This window comes from Pseudorca crassidens, chromosome 2, assembly GCF_039906515.1.
Source record: "Pseudorca crassidens isolate mPseCra1 chromosome 2, mPseCra1.hap1, whole genome shotgun sequence".
NCBI classification, from domain to species: domain Eukaryota; kingdom Metazoa; phylum Chordata; class Mammalia; order Artiodactyla; family Delphinidae; genus Pseudorca; species Pseudorca crassidens.
Genome location: NC_090297.1, coordinates 161,993,020 through 162,012,850, shown reverse-complemented (window position 1 = coordinate 162,012,850; position 19,831 = coordinate 161,993,020). Strand labels below are relative to the sequence as shown.

At 33.1% G+C, this 19,831-nt stretch overlaps 1 protein-coding gene across 13 annotated transcripts in view; it reads right to left on the bottom strand.

Annotated features, from left to right (window-relative positions):
• Positions 1-19,831, bottom strand: part of CDC42BPA (CDC42 binding protein kinase alpha) — a 325,295-nt gene that overhangs the window by 35,596 nt on the left and 269,868 nt on the right. For 5 of the 13 annotated variants that reach the window (XM_067729561.1, XM_067729563.1, XM_067729566.1 and 2 more), the window contains 2 exons: positions 8,519-8,623; positions 4,565-4,648 (listed from right to left, as the gene is read on the bottom strand). In XM_067729561.1, the coding sequence (XP_067585662.1) occupies positions 4,565-4,648; positions 8,519-8,623 (189 nt within the window). Of the gene's footprint in view, positions 1-4,564; positions 4,649-8,518; positions 8,624-15,635; positions 15,675-19,831 lie in introns of all 13 variants that reach the window. The other 8 variants (XM_067729558.1, XM_067729560.1, XM_067729565.1 and 5 more) reach the window with 3 other exon arrangements.

The following is a 19,831-nucleotide window of genomic DNA, read 5'->3' as shown; positions in this document are numbered from 1 at the left end:
AACAAATTTGGCTAATTATTTCTTTTTTATATGTGTGATTGGTTTAAACTAGTAAAAACTTTATCCTGTATTCCAGTAACATGTGAATACTGATGGAAAACAGTTTTAAAGTAGTACTATTTCAGCTGAAATTTACCATATTAACAAAAAACTAAAGAGAATATTCAAAGCTTTAAAATTTAAGTTAAAAATAAATTTTGCTCTTCTCAACTGGGATATATTTACCTACCACAAAAGAAATTTTTAAAAAAATCAAGCGTAGAAAAGTAGATCATCTTTTTATATTAGGGTCCTGGAATGGAATGAGATCCTCAAACTTAGAGCAGTCATGAGCTCTGGTCCAACCTCAAACCATTCTATCTAGAAGTTCCTCAGGACCTTTGGTCAGTTGCAAAGCAGCACTGGGATCTGACTTTATTCTAAGTAGAGGACAGACTATCTTTCTACTGGCTCTATAATTGCTGTGTGTGGACTGAGCAACAACCAAGGTGCAGACATTGCGCCAGTACTTCTCAACCATCTCATTTAATGGAGACAATGCCTCTGGGAAGATAGGTATTATTTCTTCACATAGATGAAGAAACTGAAACTCAGAGAGATTAAATAAATTAGTCATGAATAGACAGTTATTGGTAGAGTTAAAATTCAAGCCCGGATCTGATTCTGCCATCTTTCAGAGTTTGATAATTTAAAAACATGTAACTGAAAAATATGATCCTAAAAAAAAACCCCACCAGACTGCATAAGACACAGTTAGGTCAAGACTAGAGGCCTCCGTGCCTGTGATAAAAATACCTGATTTGTTAACATCACATAAAATTTTGCTCAACATTTCTCCTGTATACTAATTTTTACTCTTAGTTTTTTTAACTTTCAGGAACTATGAGAGTAAATTTTCTAGTGCTAACTTTTTCAATTGTTCAAAATACATTAATGCAATAATGCAAAATTTGTTACTGATTGGTTCTAAAGGCTTCTATTACAATGAAAGAATTAGTCAATGGCTCAAGGTAAGTAACTGTTGTTTTTCTTCTTCTAAAAGATAAGAAGACATGTCTGAAATGACAGTAATAAAATAACCATGCCCATGACAAATTTAATAGTATTACATCACAATATCTAAAAATTGCTTATAAAACATATCTATTATATACTTTTTCCCCAGAGATCTGCTCAGGATGTCATAATTTTAACTAAGTATGCAATAGTAGGAAAGATAAACAATGTTTTACCAAAGCATTGATTTTAAATGATCAACTGGCAGGTGCTGGTTAAATTGTAGGAGGTGGGCGTGATTCACTACTGAAGATTAAATGGTCCATGTTTTACTAATCCCAACTAAGAACAGTATAATACGTAACATAATTAACATGATTCTGAGAGCATCAAACTTCAGGCAACACACAATAGGTTTTTGGTTTTATTTCTTTTTGGTGCGGAGCAGGCGGGGGAAGATGAATAGTAACAAAAAGATAGGTGAATTCAGCCCTAGGGTCTAGACCACTTGGCTTCTGGATCTTTCTAAGATCCCCTTTCTTGTCTCCTGGTCAATACCTGATTTCTAATACTTCCACAAAAGGTAGCTGGAGGAGGAGAAAAAAATTTCTAGTAAAAGAGGCATTAAGCCTAAAGCATGAACTCAAATTAATTTTAGATTATGTGATAATTTGGAGTAAAATGAGAATTAACTATAATCTCGAAATTTAAAGAAGTGGATAGAAAGAAGGGTTCTTTTCTATTCCAATTTTGCCAGTGTTGCAGACTTCAAGCTACTCAGTGGAGGAGGTCAAATACTTTTAATGAAAGATGTGAGAACAAAGTAGAACCAACCCTTTTTGAAAACTTACAAATCAGTAGTTGTACATAATTAGGATTCTACACTATAAATGACAAGGAGTCTTTATCTCAAGCAAACCTTTATTAAAGGTTTTTTTTAAATAACCTTTTTCCCTTTTAAACACTTTTACTTTGAGAAAACTATAGATTCAATCCTTCATCTTTTAAAAAACATGAAGTAAATCTTATTTTATTTTTGGGGGAGGAACAACAGGTGTACATAATTGAGTTAATATTCAGTCCATGAAATATTATTACCAGAGCTTCATGGAGGCCCCTCTAATTTTATTTGACCTTATTTATTTATTAAACTGGACCCCTATCTTAAACCAGTTATAAAAATCAACTCAAAATGGAGTAAGGATTGAACATGGACCTGAGTCCATAAAACTCCTAGAAAAGAGCATAAGGACTAAGATCCTTGACATTGGTCTTGTATTTGGCCTTATTTTATTTTTAATTCACCCTTGATGATCTACTCCCCATCCTTCCCCATGAAATCTGTCACCCAATCTAAGGTGATCTACACAGGTCCTTGGATATGTACACAGCCTTATGAATTAGATATTTTTGAGTGTTGCTAATTTATATAAATGTGATTTTGTTACACATCAACCATATTTTACCTATCTTTCTTCTATTTCCAACTCCCTGTTACCATATGCAGCACTAAGCATCTCTGTCATTTTGCCTAATGGATCTGCATAAAAATTTTTCTGAAGGAATGAGATTGCTGGGTTATGTGGTATATGTCTATTCCAGTAGCCAGGCTGTTCTCCAGAATGGTTGTACCTGTTTAAAATTCCACCAGCTGTGTGTGAAGCTGCGTGTTTCTTCACATCCTTGATGCTACCTTACTTAATTTTTGACAATCTGGTGAGTATAAAGTAGTATTAATTTAAAAATTATTAAATTACTTTAATTTTTAATTTCACCAATTATAAATAAGGTTGGACATTTCTTCACATGCTTGCTGACCATTAGGATTTCCTTTTATGGGAATTACTCATATTATTTGCCAGATTTTCAACTGGATTTCTAATCTTCTTCACATGCAGTTACAGAAGTTTCTTATATACCGTGTTCTAGAAATGAATCCCTTACTGGTGTTAAACACTGCAAATATCCTCTCCTAGTCTGTCATCACTTATTAACCACCTACTAACAATGTTTTCAATGTACAAAGATCTTTAATTTTAATGTAGTAATGTCCATCAATGTTTTCACCTTATGATTGTGATTTGCGACCTTATTTTCATTAACTAGTCACAAAGAAATTCCACATTTTCTCCTATGTATGTATGTTTAACTTTTAAAATCAAATTAATACATGTATATAGTTTTAAGAGTAAATAGTATCACAATCCTTATAACAAAAACAGAGGAACCCCTTTGCCCCAAGTCGTCCTTCCTAGGGGCAATTTCCTTTAACCCTGTTAGCTATTTACTTCTAACAGCAGAACGGATTTTAGGGTTCTGAGTTCTTTTCTTTCAACACCTTGAACATACTTCTTGTCTTCTTGCATCTCATTGCTGTTGAGAAGACCAATATCAATTTGACTTCTGTTTAGATAATCTGCTTTCTCTTTGAAAGTTTTTAGAATTTTCTCTTGATCTATGATATCCTTAAATTTTGCTATAATGTGTGCAAGTGTGAATGTTTTCTTACCTCCTCTTTTTAGCACATAATAATGTATTTCAGTATGAGGATTTCCACCTTTATTTCTGGGAAATATTAGGTCATTATTTCTTTAAGTATTTCCATCTCTCTATTTTTTCTTTTCTTTTGAAAGTCCAACTATATAGATAGACACTATTTCTGTCTTATAGCTTAACTTTCATATTTTCCACCTCATCTTCCATCTCACAACTTGTTTTTCTGCTACATCCAGTTTGCTCATTCTGCTATTAAGGCCAGTTACTTAAGTTCTTTATTTCAGCAGTTATATTTTCAGGTCAAGCACCTGGAAATTATTTTTCTTTATAAGTACCTTATCCTGACCCATGTTCCCAACTTACTTCCTTTCTTACCTCTTTGAACATACTTATTATGCTTATTTTAAATTCATGCTCTGTCTAGCCTCAAAATTTTATCTAGCATAGATAATTCAGTTTGTTGCTTTCTTTTATACCAGTTATACTTTGGTATATTTTATTAGTTTTTCAGATGCATCAATCTGTCTCTAATTCTGGGGTTTACCCGAAGTTCATGTTCGGGGGATGGAGAGTTCCAATTTCTAGAATTCCTTTGTAGGAGCTTGAGATAAGCAACTAAATCTTCATGTTCTACCATATACAATACTTTGGACATGGTCATGTTGAATGGAATGAAAAAAAAATGATCTGAATTTTTCTCTAAACATTTCTCTTTCTAAGTGTTTTATTAAGCTCAATTTTAGATTCTTCCACAAGTGGCCTCAACTTAATGCCTTCCTTACAGTACATACTCCAAGCACTACTCCTTGCTGTAACAGACTTCAAAACATTGAATTTAAGAAGATGGAAGTTAAAACAAAACAAACTTTGCATGTTTGTCCTACCTTTCTTAGTGGTGATTATTTCCACTCATACAGAATTTATTCTCTTTCCCTGCTTTTATGTTTATAATTTTGAGGAATCTAATAGTAAAAATCATGGTACATACAAAAAGCAGAAGAAATCCATTCTCCTTCTTTCCTTTTTTTTTTTTTTTTTCACAACATACAATGCTTATCACTAGATTGAATACCTTAGGTGGAAAGCCAGTTGAACCAGGGCATCCCTTTTTCTTTAAGGTTGGTGTGTGAACTGGAAGTGGAGTATAGTCTACAGTCTGAATCCAGGGGAAAAGAGGAAATAAATGTCATAAAACAGTTCATCTATTTCAAACATCACTAAAAATAAAAGTAAACACAGCCAAACAAAACAGCAATAAGGAAAAATTATCTCAATGAAGCTAAATTCTTAGTGTTGATAATTTAAATTTCTGCCTGCAATATCTACAAATAAAATATTTGTTCAATTTATAAAAATTATTTCAGTCTGGAAATTTAAAAATAAATAACTTGTAAAAGAGAATCTACAGAAGAACACAAGAAAGTCATAGCATGTAGCCTACATAAAATTTAGGATATTAATTTTCAAGTTCAACTGAAAATGCCATATTAATTGTATAAAGTATCTTAAAGAGTTTTAAAGCAAGATTTATAATCAAAATATTTAGAAGATTCTTTTAACTCCTTTGACTTCTATATACAGGATGCACATTACATATATGGAATACAATTCTGTGGATTTGTGTGTATGTGTGTAGAGAGAAAGAGCGAGAGAGCGCATGCGAGATAAAGAGATTGACTGATTGATGGATTGATTGATTAGTGGAATTTTTGTGAAGAAAGTAATTTCTAAGAAGGGAGTTAGATTGTTTAATATTACTGGAATTCAGAACTGACAGAAATTTAATTACTTGCCATATCTTTATTTTATGGCATATTACTGTAAGATATTTCTTTGAATGAAAGGAACCAGTGCTTTTACTGGATGTTATTGTGGAAGAAAAGAGGCATCACTTATTAGCAAAGTGTAAAAAAAATATATGAAGAATGACTTCCTTTTAGGATGCTAAGCAAGCAAGCAAGCAAGAGGGAAAAGCTAGCTTTGTGTAAAGTTACAGAATATTCTAAAATATTAAGAGAAAAATGGATGGTCCCTCTTTGCCTTTGTTACTATATAACCTCCAAAAGCCAAATATTTTACACACATGATAGCCTTAAAATGGAATTTAGATGGGCTTCTCAGAGTTTTCAACTTAACTATGAGTTTAGTTCTAATTTAAATTTAATTTACTTTTAAATAGCTTGAAAAATGTATTAAACCCAATTTATAATTTAACATTTAAAAAAATAAATATGAAATAAAAGAGATGGATACAAAACCTTTATGAAAGTTAATAAAGAACAATTCATAGGAAACAAAATTGTCACTAGAATTTACATAGAAAGTCCAAGAGAAGTTTTTAGAATTAAAAGGGGTGAAGTAGGGGTGCTGAATCCAAGATCATCATAATTCACAAAGACCAGCAATGCCTAATTTAGAAAACATATTTTAAAGAGATCCCATCCACCACAGCAATAAAAATTTAAGGTTCCCAGGAACAAATCTAACAAGCAATTTGGAGTACCTTCGGGAAGAAAATAATGAAACTTTATTGAAGGATATAAAAAATATCTAAATAATGTTCATAGATGGAAAGGCCCAATATCACAAAGAGATCAGTTCTCCTCAGATAATCTATAAATTCAAATCCAATCAAAAGCTTTACATGGAACCTAGAAGCTGAACCGAAAAATCATATGTAAAAACTAAAGAGTCAAGAAGTAAAGGAAGAAGAACAAGGTATGTGGGAGTGGCTGATCATACCAGGTATCAGGAATTATTTTAAGGCTACAATAATTAAGACAATGTGATGTTGGTACAGGAATAGACAAAAAGAACAATGAAAGAGAACAGAGAATCCCAGACAGAAAGAACAATGAAAGAGAATAGAGAATCCCCAAACAGACCCATTTATATAAAGCAGAGATAGATTTACAAATCAATGGGGGAAATACAGGAGAGTTGGTGGTTCATACAAGAAAAACATTAGAACTCCATTTCTCATAATACATAACAACAAATTTTAGTTTGATTAAAGTCCTAAACATGTAAAAGCAAAATTTAAAAACTTTCAGAAGAAAATATGGAAGAAAATCTTTATAACTGCTGCATAGGGAAGAACTGTTTTAAAAAGACATAAAAAGCAGAAGTCATAAGAGACTGACAAATATGACTACTTTAAAATAAAAACTGTTGCAAGACAAAAAGATACGACAAATAAAATTTTAAAATAAGCCACAGACTGGAAGAAAATATTTGCAATGCATATAGCCAGCTAGGAATTAGTATCCAGAATATATAAAGAACAATTACAGAACAAGTGGAAAAATAATTCAATAGAACAACAGACAAAAAGACATGAACAGGCAAATCATCAATGGTCAATAAACATATAAAAAGATGTTGAATAACACTTGAAATCAGAGAAATGCAAATTAAAACAAAAATGCCACTCTATACCCATCAAATAGACAAAAGTTAATGTCTGACAGTACCAAGGGCTGGAAGGATGTGGGGAAATAGGGAATTCACTCACACACACACTGCTGGTGGGAGTGAAAACGGGTCCAATCACTGTGGAAAATAATTTGACAAGATCTAGTTAAAGCTGAAAATGCATATTCCACACAACCCAATAATTCCACTTCTAGGTATATATGCTGAACAAACTCTGCACATTTGCAAAAGCAGATAGCTATTAGGATGTTCACTTCAGCAACGACTGTAATAACAAAAAAACTGGAAACAACCTAAATATCCAACAACAGGAGAATGGATAAATAGTTGTGGTATATTCATACAATGAAATATTATGCAACAGTTATAATGAATGAACTAAGTAGACATGTATCTGTATAAGATGCAGATAACCTTTGTGTAAAATTTAAATATACAACAAACACTATTATGTATTGTTTATGCATACAAATGAAATAAACATGTAAAAGTAAGGAAGAAAGGGAGTATGCCAATTTTACGGTATTTAGATATGTCTGGAAAAGGAGAGGGGGAATGGTATAGGGAAGGTTATTTCAACTGTCAGGAATATTTTCTTTCTTTTTAATACATATTTTGGGGCAAAATGTTCATATATGTTAAATCTATGGTTATGTGGGTATTTATAATATTATTTTCTGTATGCTTTAAGTATTTTAACATTAAAATAAAAATGCATAAACTCAAAATATTAAAACAATGAAAATCTAAAATCAGAGGGTATCATCAACTTAACCAAGCAGTCTATCACAGGGTTGGAAAAAACCAAGTCAGAATCTGACTACAACTCAAACTTCACTTCAGACAGCTTTCAAAATGGGACTATCTGCTTCTATTGTAAAACTAGACACAGCTCTGTCTGATGACCAAATGGGAAACAAGGGAGCCATGTCAGAATTGTAAAGCTTGAGTAACCAGAACTGCATCTGAGGCAGGATAGCATTAACTGATGACTAATACATCCTCTGACTTGTTGAGAAAGGTGGTCAGTTGGCTGTTTTAAACCATTTACTTACATAAGGTGCAAACACAACACTGTTTTCGCACTATAAAAAGGCATGATTTAAATATTAAAAGGTTGGATGCCTATTGCTGATTAACAGAATAAACTATTCAGCTGCCAGCAGTGGCAATTTTCAGTTCTATTTATGAAGTAACAGTTATGTCATATCTTATTAGATTGATCAGAAGAATTAAAGTATGAGAATGGCACCTGACACTGCCATGTGTCCACAGAGTTTTTATCTGATAATTCCAAAATTCACACAACTCTGTCCTCTGTTCTATATAGCTCTCTACTTAAGATAAAGACTACTTTAAAATTAAATAAAATTTCTGTCTATTTTGGGTTGAAGTTGGGGGGACCATTTTTTACTTCAGTTTTATAATCCTATCTATATTATCAGTCAAATGTAATGATCTTCAATATACTGTGACTTATTACACAATACATTTGATTAAAAGAAGAGAGTCAGATTTCACTTGTTTTTGCAAGTCCCTCTTTCCTGACACAAGTGAAAAGTTGGGGAGCAAGACTGCTCCAGTGAGGCACCTTAACTGGCTCAGCTTCACTAGATGTGGAAGGAGATGTGGACCTTGACTGGATGTAAAACTTGACGTTCGGATTCCGTACATATGTGTTCTCAACGGGATCAGTCTAGGAAAATAAGTCAGGAAAAACAAAAACCCAAGAAATCACTTTTAAACAATGTGCAGCTCTTAGTAAATTTCTGTAAGGCATGACCATGATAACATTCTTGAGAAAGGAGAATAACAAACGTTAGTTTGAATATTCACATTAGGGATGTGTCATTATACAAAAACATAACCACTAGCTTTAAACAAAGGTCAAGATAACAGTAGTTAACAAAATGCTCCAATCTTCACCACTGATCTCTTACTTCGAGCTACTGTATGTTTTTCACTTGTATTCCACAAAATAAATCATACATGTGAAATAAATGCAGAGTACTTAATAGAAATATGTACTGCAAATTACAAATAAGTTTGTCCTTGATAAGAATGAAATTTGGTCCTCTACGAGGCATTAGTTGAAAGTAAAAGAAACAAACCTATCAGCTTTGTCACTAAATTAAATTCTCTTTTTATTTTGCAGCAGTAGAAATACTGGCACTTATACTCAGTCGCACCCTTCTAACCAAGTATTTTTAGAAACTGAAGATGCTTCGGGTTAAAATTTAACATAAAAGATCCTATGGAACACACCGATCAATGATATATATTCAGTTTGGCAATTTTCAAAATTACCAGGATTGGGTTTTTTAAATGAAAGGCAATGAAGACAACTTGGGAAGGTTAGAGAATTTGTTTCAAATACGTTGTGCAGCAAGAACAATGCTTAGGTCAGCATTTATTGTAAATCAGCATTTACTGATTTACAAATCAATAAAAAGAGTAATCAGCTTAAGGATTTTAAACATGTACTAAAAAGGTTTTTAAAAAAATTTTTCTCTATTATTATTATGGTTACTATTTTAGGGACTGGCTAGTGGGCTGGCAAATACTGGAGTAGCCCTCTGGTGGTGCCCACCTGTGGCCTCCCTTGGTGGTGGGCATGGGCAGGTATTCTGGCAAACTGCAAGGCAAGACTTTGGTGGGACCGGCTAAGATGGCCGGCAGCCAGGCCTTAAACCTTTAGCTACTGGATTCGGGAGAAACGGGGACAGGAAGGATCTCAGTAAGGGCATCTAGGGGACCTGGAGTAGCAGCTATGTACTAACAGCTAGAAGAGTATTTCATATTTTAAAAACTGAACCACTGAACCGACGCATCCCAGCTGTATGTCAGCTCTGTGTGTGTGATGTGGATAATTTCATAAAACTAGTATGCCTTATGAGGTGGGAGAGCCAGGCCTGGATCTCATCTCTTGACTCCAAATTCAGTACTCTTTTTTGTTGTACCAAGGCAACTCCACAGTAGAGATAGTCAAAGTAATTTAGTGATCATGGAGACTGACAATGAACTTTGCTCAGGAACAGGAGAGTAAAAGAAAGAAGAAAATGGGATTCCGGTCAAATTTTACCTAGTTCACAATTTTACTGGGGGACAGCCATGGAGAAGGTTATCAGTTCAAATTGTTAATCTGAAATATGACCCTAGGTCGGGAATAAGGCAAAATGTCTTTTATTTTCTAAAAATCTACTTCTGGTTTCCCTAAGTTTATATAAATTGCAAGCTGAATAAAAAGTACATGGGGGAGTAGGTTCGATTAAAATGGAATTCATAAGCAATACTAATACATTTTACACTAATAAGAATTTTAAAACTGACTCAAATAATTAAGAGTTAATGATCTCATAAAGTTTTAAAGAAGTGTCCAAATAGAGGATTTGCTACTTGTAAAAAAACTGGATTATTTTAAGAAAATTTAATGTTCTGACCTGTCACACAAAAGCCTTTAGCCCACAGATTAATTAAAAGACATAAAATCAGAAGTTCCTGTGTGAAGGATAGTGCTGTGTTTAAAAAAGGTGATAATGAGAATTCAGAAACAATTTGGTTCCATTTTACTTGAAGCAGATTTTAAAATAAGACAGTGATTCTCAACTTTCTGAGAGGAGCAAATTTAATATAGCAAATATAGTGGCTTTGTACCTCTGGGTCCAATTACTTTAAAAATTCTTCAAAAATGAGAAAGGCAAGACATTGCTGCTCCCAATAGTACTGGCTGAAATTTTAAAGCAGGCTTGCTCTTTGTGCCGTATGGACACATACTGACAGAAGTTGAACACACTGTTTTATATACTTTCCTGTGCTGAAATTAGAATATACCACCTTAAGCCATTTTGCCAATATGTGCTCTAAAGGGGGGTTCACATCATGAAAACCGTCAAACCTAAAAATCAAGTTGATCATTAAAACATTTACTAGCATGTTTCATGACCCTATGAAAATGTGACATTATGACAGTTTGATATTGGCAAAGAAAAAAAGCACTATCACAGTTTAATCTGTGATTACACAAATCAGTGACTCTTAAGGAATGACTGAGGCCTTTAGCACATACCTCTTAGCCCTTCTGAAGAATTACTGGCATTATAAATCTTTTTCTCCTAAAAAATTTTTACTCATCAATAAAATGAAAGAAAGCAACAGAAATGAGAACAGATTTTAAAATGATTTTCTTAGCTGAAGGAGATTAAGACTGGCTTTTCAGAAGTGGAAAACATTTAAATGTTAAAAATAACCCATCCGAATTATAGTAAAATAGAGTAATGAAAATTTCCACACTAGCTTTCTGGAGCTTTATGCTCCTAAAGTAAAATTAATTCCAGAGATTAAACAAAATCAAGACAGTTTTGTTGAACAAAATTCAAAGTAAGAAATATTGAAATAACATTTTGAGATGGCATTAACTGACCTTATTAAAGAGTTGAACTATGCCATTTACAATGATGCTGTGATTTCAAAAATACCATGCATGTATAAGTGAAGCTTAAAAATTACCACTTTATTTTCCAAGTGTGTTTCTCATAAAGACAAGGACACAAAAGTTTGGTAAAGATGAATAAACTCATGGTAAAAAAGTCTTGACTATCAAACTTTAAAAAAACTTCCCAGGTCTTTTAAAAGACTCTAGTAGAAGCTAATAGCTAATTAGATTAATAGATTTTAATATTTCATTTCCTTTCTGGATTACTACCAGTATAAACAATATCTCAAAAGAGGTTACCAGTAACAAGAAAAATACAATATCACTTACATATTCTCTTCATCAAAGTGTTAACCCCAACACGACTATGGTTTTCAAGATGTTATTAATTTTATCTATAATTACATGCTTACCAATGCATTTATAATTAATTTGTAATTCCAGTTACTAAAAAGCAATTAATTTTACTAAACTTTCAGAATACTCAATGACTATATGCCAGGATTTACAGATACCCTAAAATTAATTGGCAATGATTCAGATATAAAAATGACAGCAAAGCAATTGATTAATAGTATATTAGTTACTTTTACCTTTGAGACAAATATAATCACTAATATTATATTAAAGCCAAGGAAGTTAAAAATTCTTTGTATTATAAAAAAATTACAGCATTAAATGTACGCAATGACTTGAATTAATAATGCAGGAAAAGCTAATAAATGTGATATACATCAATAGCAGAGATATCTTAATTCATAATTGGGTTTATGATTATAGAAAGAATAATAAAATAGGGAAAATAATAAGGAACAATAGCTAATATTAATTGGACAGTATATTTTGATATAATCCAAAGGAAGGTCTTGGAAACAAATCTTAACTGAATAGTATAAGCAATTCACTCAATATTTATAAGCTGCCGTCTACTGAGAAAAATAAGAAACCTCTTCATGTAAATGTGATTTTTTTCTGTTTTTTGATTAACTGATTCTTTTTCTAAGTAAACATACTTTAAGGAGTTATTCCGATGAATAGGTATTAGAAACATCTACTCTAATGTCAGTTTTACTTACTGCTCTACTGCTTGGGGAAAAAAAAGCAGAAAAACTGAATCTCAGTGTATTGTCCATAATGCATAACACTGTCATGTAAAAAGTCCATAATGTTTCCTGAATCTATTAGGACTTCTCTAATGAATAAACCACGAAATGTATTTTTAGAGCAGTATGGTATTATAAAATAGAAAAGTTTTTTTCCACCGTGGCTCACATCTGATTTTCAGATGACCCACTGATCAAGAATTTCTCAAATTATGCAATATGGCCTTCTTATAAATAACAAAAGGATCAAAAACTACTTATCTTGAACATGTATCAATGGGTATTTTCTACTCCAAAAATAATTATAGATTTGAACAAGTACAAATAGCAAAACATTCATATAAGAAACCTGGTTTTAAAATAAAAAGATACCAACACTTGATACGAATTTGATATAGATTAAAAAATAGCTTACATCTAACATGTTGTTTTATACTGGTAAATAAAAAAGTCTAAGTTAACAGAAAAAATCCAGTTTTCATCAATTTTCTTTATCCTGTAGCTGGGAGTATTTTAGAAACAAAGTGGCAGGTAATCCAATTTTTTAATATTCAGAAACACTTTATAACTCAAGCTTTTAGTGATATAGTTATTTCTGTTAATTGTTCTTTTGATTAAAAAACAATATTGGACATTGTCTATGTCATTTGGACAACAGTAAATATATTTTATCGTTCTAAAACAAATATTAAATTACTGAAGTTATGACTAGTAAATGTAATCTTACTAGTTACAAATAATATAACTTGTTTCTCTTTATGAAAATTTCTCCTTAAGTTATTTTCAATTTATTGATTTGAATATCTACTCTGGAGAATTTACACATGTTCTAAGAAAACACAAAAGAAAGTCCAGCCACATGTTAGCTATTTACAATTTCTGCTTTAAATTCTGAAGGAATAATCTAATAGATACTCAGTGTTTCTCACTATTAATGAAAACACTATGAACCTTTCCAAAACCATCTGTATTCAGACATTAATAATGACATTAATAACAAATCTTTCTTACACTATGATTAATTAAATAACGCCACTTAAAAACAGCATTATTTAAATTGTAAATGAGGTTTTAGAACACATGGGAAATACAAATATATACCTCATTTATATGATATTTCATTCAGAGAATTTTAAATTTATGAAAGTATTGTACATTTCTTGTCTAAAAACACAGTATGTAACATAAAATTGTATGCCACTGTTAGATTCAAGGCCACTGTCAGGAATGGTAACTATTTGTGTCCTGCTGTTTTCATGGATGTTCCCAGGGACTATTAAAGTTCCTCACTATTCTATGTTTCTATTTAACTGTTGAATAATTGGTAATTCTTCTGTCATCTCCCTCACAGACATTACCACTTTTAAGTGGCTGACTTCTTATCTGTCAAATAATAAAGGAAAATTTAAAGGAAGCCTGGAAAGCAAATGACCAAGCCTATCACATCTGCATTTAAAAAAATCATATGTAATTATAAGTCATTAGGCTCTGGTTAAGTGTGACTTATTTATATCCTATAGAATAAAAATGTAGACTAAATAGCAGGGGTCTTATAACAGCTATTTCCCTCAACAATTTTTCCTATTTAAAGACTCACAGAAATGTTCTGGGTGGTCAAAGCCCCTAGAAGTCTACAAGGTAAGAGACATAACTAATCTATGATAAATTTAACCAGAAAAACAAAATCTCTCTGAATGATAAATTTGTTGAAAAGCAAACAGATAAAAATGTAGTCAATCCACAGGCTAATGATTTGAACCTAATATAACTGGGCACACAACATCTTGGTTTTCCCTTCTAGAGGTTATATGATACCAATGAACATATATTCAGATCGGATAAATCCAAATACCCAATGGTTTTAAGTCTCTACAAATGTCAAAATAATCAATAAGTCAGTCGACCAGAAATCTTTTCATAAACTTCATTAATTAATGAGATATCAGTTGAAGTCGAAGTTCTACTGGCCATACCACTGGTATCTGAAACCGCTTATTCATTGTTAAACAGTAGTTTGAAAACATGTGCTATATTTGGGTTAATCGTGTTCATTTTACAATCAACCCTCCATCACACCAGAAAGATAAGAGTACAGGAAGCAGTGGGTCACTCTGTTGCTTACCATGCCTTCCATAAACCAGATAATTCCCTGATTTAGAACTTTTCCAGTCTGAAATTCTGGATTTAAGGTGTTGATCAATACCAACGATCATGAAGCCGACAAGGAGAAATTTTAAATTTGCATCCATCACAGATTTTCCTTTTTAACGGTGTTATTTACATTGCATATAAATACCAGAGCAAACGGTGTCAGCTAGCTTCTCAACTAGTGAGTTTGAATGTGTGTATATTGGTGTTCGGGTGGAGGCTGCTTTACAAAAATTTGAGACCTTTTCGCAAACAGATTCCCCACTCTGGGCACATCAGAATCTTGCAGGATAGAGGTAGAGAGGTAGTGTCTGGCCCATTTCAGATTGAGAAACACTGAACTAGCCTTAGCATAGGAAGATGTTTATAGCTTGTTATCAATACATGTATAAAGAATGCTAAAATTTTTTTTAAATCTTGGAAATATCTTAGAATATAAATGATTTATTACCAACATCATTGCCTCAAAACTCTAAATACAAGATATTTGGGAATATAACTTAGAGCTACATTAAAAAAATCTATCAAAGGTTTCTCCAGAACTGATTTACATAAAATTATAATCAGTAAGATCTATACCTTATCCCAAATCTTTTTTGAATTTTGCATAATATGACTTATCAAGTTTTCTTTCTACGTAATTAAAATGTCTAAGAATCTCCACATAATTGCTAACATCAGATTATTTAGAAACTCATTTACTTTGTATGTGACCAATTTAGAAAGCATACTTTAGGATCACTCTTTTACCCAATCAAAATAAAAAAGATACCTTATAATTTTAGTAGTTTGGTTACAGAAATTTATATGAACATTCCTAAAGCTTTGCGGCCAAAGCCAAAAAAGAAAAAAAAAAAAAGTACAGAAAAGCAGAGTAGCAATAGCAGGAGCAGCAGCACAAAGCATGCAATAAATGTAATAATACACCACAAAAACATCAGCATGTACTGCAACCACAGGCAAAAAGGATAAGAGCTAGGGGTAGAGGGCATCGGGTTGGGCTCACAAGTGCAATAGTCTCTTACACGTCTGCCTTTGCTAGCTGGAGTACAGGATGGAGAGCGCTTCAACAAAGAAAGGAGAATACTACGTTACAAATATTTACACACATGACTCTCAATGACTAATACTGTATTAACAGACAAAGTATATAAACATACATATAAAGACACATTTTTGATAGGTTGAAAGTACATGTATTTTCAGGAAAAACTGGAAGACAGGAGAGTAAAGAAACAGTTCCTCAGGCTAGGTCTAAGAGTGGTAATAAAGTTTTCATTGGACCTTGCACAGTCACCCACCAAATAATGCTCCATCAAGCTATGGCCAGTTTCTTGTCTGGAAAGGTTGGTAGTGGCAACTTGAAATGGGAGCACAGAAAGCTCTAAATAACTCTGATTTAGTGCTAGTAAGCATGTAACAAAATATTTAATTAACTAGTCTTGCTTCAGACATTTATCTACCAAATTCTTGCTCTTTTCAAAGATGACTCTTTTCAATGATAAGAGCTAAATGAGGCCTGCAGAACTACTGATGTTCAATTAAAACAAAAAGTTACTTCAACAATATTGTCCATCCTCACTAGGCATTAGGCTTAATCAAAAGAGGGACCTTCACCTTTCTGACATTAAAGAATTAAGTAATTCAGAAAAAGTAACAATGAGTAATTATATAGAAATATTTTTCAAGTTTTTGAAATTTGTGATGCTCAAGTAATAGAGTTTTACAAATATATACCACCTCTACTCAGGCAATTTCCTATATTCAGTTGAACCTGACATTTACTGAGTGTTTACAATATGTCAGGTACTTAAAAGATAAAGAGGGTATGGCAGTTCACAGACTGGTGGGGGAGACATCATGCCATCAACAATGTGACAAATGCTATAATAAGGGCATGTACGAAGTTTGTATGGGAACCTGGAGGAGGGATGCACAAGATTTTTGGGGGGACCTAGAGGAGGGAATTTATAACCTGAGTCTATAGGAGTTACAGAAGATTTCAGAGAAAACCTCAAGGATAAGAAATATCACCCAAGATGATCAGTTTTACTTGTACAATAGCTCTGACAAGATTGGTACACCGGAACTCTTATTTCTTTCTGTAGGAAACTGGGATGGAAGGTGACTTAAACACTGTGTCCCAAAGAGTTAATAAGCAAACCAGGATTAGAAAGTCTGCAGATTTCTCAACAGGTTCTTCTTAGTCCAGTGAGTCTTCCGTTACGGTGGAGGCTAAAGTCTCAGGTTCAAACCTGGTTATATTCCTTCAGTGATTAATAGGAAGTATCTATCTCCCTCCACACTCCCCCAAACCAAACAACCAAACATTAAATAACTCAACCCTCAACCCTTCCTCTAACATTTAATCTCTCCCTTCTCTTCCTTAATAATGATAATAGCTAATCTTTATCATGGGTAAAATATATACACATACTTTTCAAAGTACTTTGCATATATTAACTTTTTTAATCCTCATAGAAGGATTAATATAAGGTAGGTATTATGATCCCAGTTTTAAACATGAAGAAAACAGATTAACTTGCAACAGGTCACAAAACTGGTAAGTGGTAGAGCTAGGATTCAAACCTTCTCAGTCAGACTTCTGTCAGAAGTCAGACTATCACTGTCTCTACTGCCTAGCCTCTCAATTCACTTCTCAGTACTGTACAATTTGGCTTCTGCTTTGATCGCCCTAATGAAATGCTGATAGCATCAGTATCTCCTGTATGTCTTACAGTACCAGATATCTCCGGCTGTACCTGAGGCTGCTGACCTCTTAAAACTCTGTACTCCCTTAGTTTTCGTGAAACGACACTTTGCTGAGTCATCCCCTGTGACCACTGCCCCTCCTTCTCTTACGTGGAGTCCTATGCCTCCACAACCTTCTCAATGTGAGAGATCCCAGGTCTCTGTTCTGACTTACTACTTTTCTCTTGCTACAATCTCTCCCTGGGAGATCTCAATCTACTTTCAACTATGTTGATCATTCCCAAATTTCTACTGCTAGTTCACTCCTTTTCCTTAACCTTCTGACTCATCTAGAAAACTATCTGCTGGACATTTCCACATGGATGTCCCTCAGGCACCTCAAACTTAACTTGTCACCTTTCTCCTCTGTTAAGGTTTTTAATAATTATTACATATAGGACCGATTAAATCTAAGCTCCATAATATCTCCTTTATATTCCCATGATATGCAGTCCGCATCTTTTATTATTGTACTTCTCCCATTGGTGTTGTAATTATTTAGATGTTTGTCTTTTCCATCAGACTCAGATCCTTAAGGGCCGGAAATACTGTATTATGCTTAGCATAAAGCTTGTAAATTTTAAAATTCTTCGTAAATATTGAATGAATCCTTCTGAAATTCTACAATATTTAACCTAAATATTTCTTATGGCATTTACCATTTTCTACTTCACATAATACATTAACTGTGTATTTTTTTCTAATAATAAGATAAGCATTTTGAGGTCTACTTCTAAGTCTGATTTATCTTAGCATCTACCACTGTGCACAGCAGAGTACCACACATGTAAAAAGTGGTAAAACACAGAGAAACCCTTAGTTGTTGGCTATCCATACTCCTAAAGTCTAGAGTATGTTAAACCATGAGAAACAGCATGAATAGCTCAAAATAAACTATATTTCCACTATACCAAAAACAAGTCAGAATGTCTCTCAAAATTCTCTTTGCATAGGAAGGACAACAAGTTTTCTAAGCTGGCATTTAGTATCACTAAGCTAAGAGTGATACTAAATCACCATTGCAATAATGTTCTTCTACAGGTGGCTACCTAGAAATCAGACCATTTTTATATTTTCAATAGAAAAGAGCAAATTACACTTTCCTGATGGTGTAATTAGAGGAAAACACACACACTCTTATACATACCCACACATACCACGGTTTTCTATAAACACTGAAACTGATCTCATAGCAAGCACTGGAAACCAGTACATTTTCTTAATATGCAATCATATAACTTTTTGTCTTAATTTTTTTTCATATACCTTTTTATATCTAGGTCTATAAATTCCCACCAGAACTTTAAGGCTGATTATGGAAGGTAAGCACGGTAAGCATAAACCAAAAGAAGCAATTTATCTTGTGGACACAGAATTTGGCTAACAGATTTTAAGGTTCAGTTAATGCATTCCAGAGGTCTTATTTAATAAAATACCAAAGAGGTAAAAGACTATGTAGTCATGGTTCTTTCCTCTAGTTACCCAAATATATTATTGATATAATATATGATATATAACATACCATATAACATACTACCTAAATTAGAGAAGAATTGCATATGCCAATCTTCTGAAGTGTAAGAGTTTCAAGTCAGGTTGTGCTTAACATGTGGAAGTTTTAAAAAACAAGTATTAAAGGAGGAAATTATAGAAATGTCATAATTTCTCAGAAGGATCTAGGCCTAGCTTTGGTCATAGGATTAAGAACTCTTTACAATGCATGTTTTAGAAATTTGTCTTCCATTGATTCTCCCGTGTGATCAACTTTTCCCAGATACAGCTAAACCTATGCTGCCAAGCCCAGATTTCTGTGATTGGTTATGACAGAATATGGAAGAACCTAGGAGGGAGAACAATGTTAAAGGCAAGACATAAATGAAGGAACCTAGGAGCCAGGACTGAAATTAAATATTTTGGGACATCTTAGTAAGCTTCTATATGAGGCCAAAACCAAGAGTAGAACTCAGCTTGCCAATACTCCCAGGCTACTCTCCTCTTGATATGCCAGAATGCAAGAAAAGAACACGATATTAGGAGTACTGGACTAAAGGTAGTTGGACTAAAGGTACGATCTCTATTCCTTTATGTCTGACCTTTATACTCTAGAGCTTTAACTCCTTGATTTACTCTTTTCCTCAGTTCACTAGAGTAAGACAACCTCCAAAAAGCAAGCTGACACGTTCGCATTTGCCAGATAAATGGGCAAATTCCATTTTCGTGAACTCAGGCTAAATGAACAGAGTACAGAACTGTAATTTAATAAAACTCAAAACTTACCTAGCATGTGTTTCATATATATGACAATATATTTATCAAATATAAACAGCAACTCATTCAGTTATATAACTATAACTAGTATTCCTTGAATATAGTCAAGCATTTTGGGGGTTCACTTGAGAAGGAGAAAATGAACTCAACAGAATGGGAAGTTCCTGTAAGCTTAGTCTGATGATCCCTGGATCTGCTACCA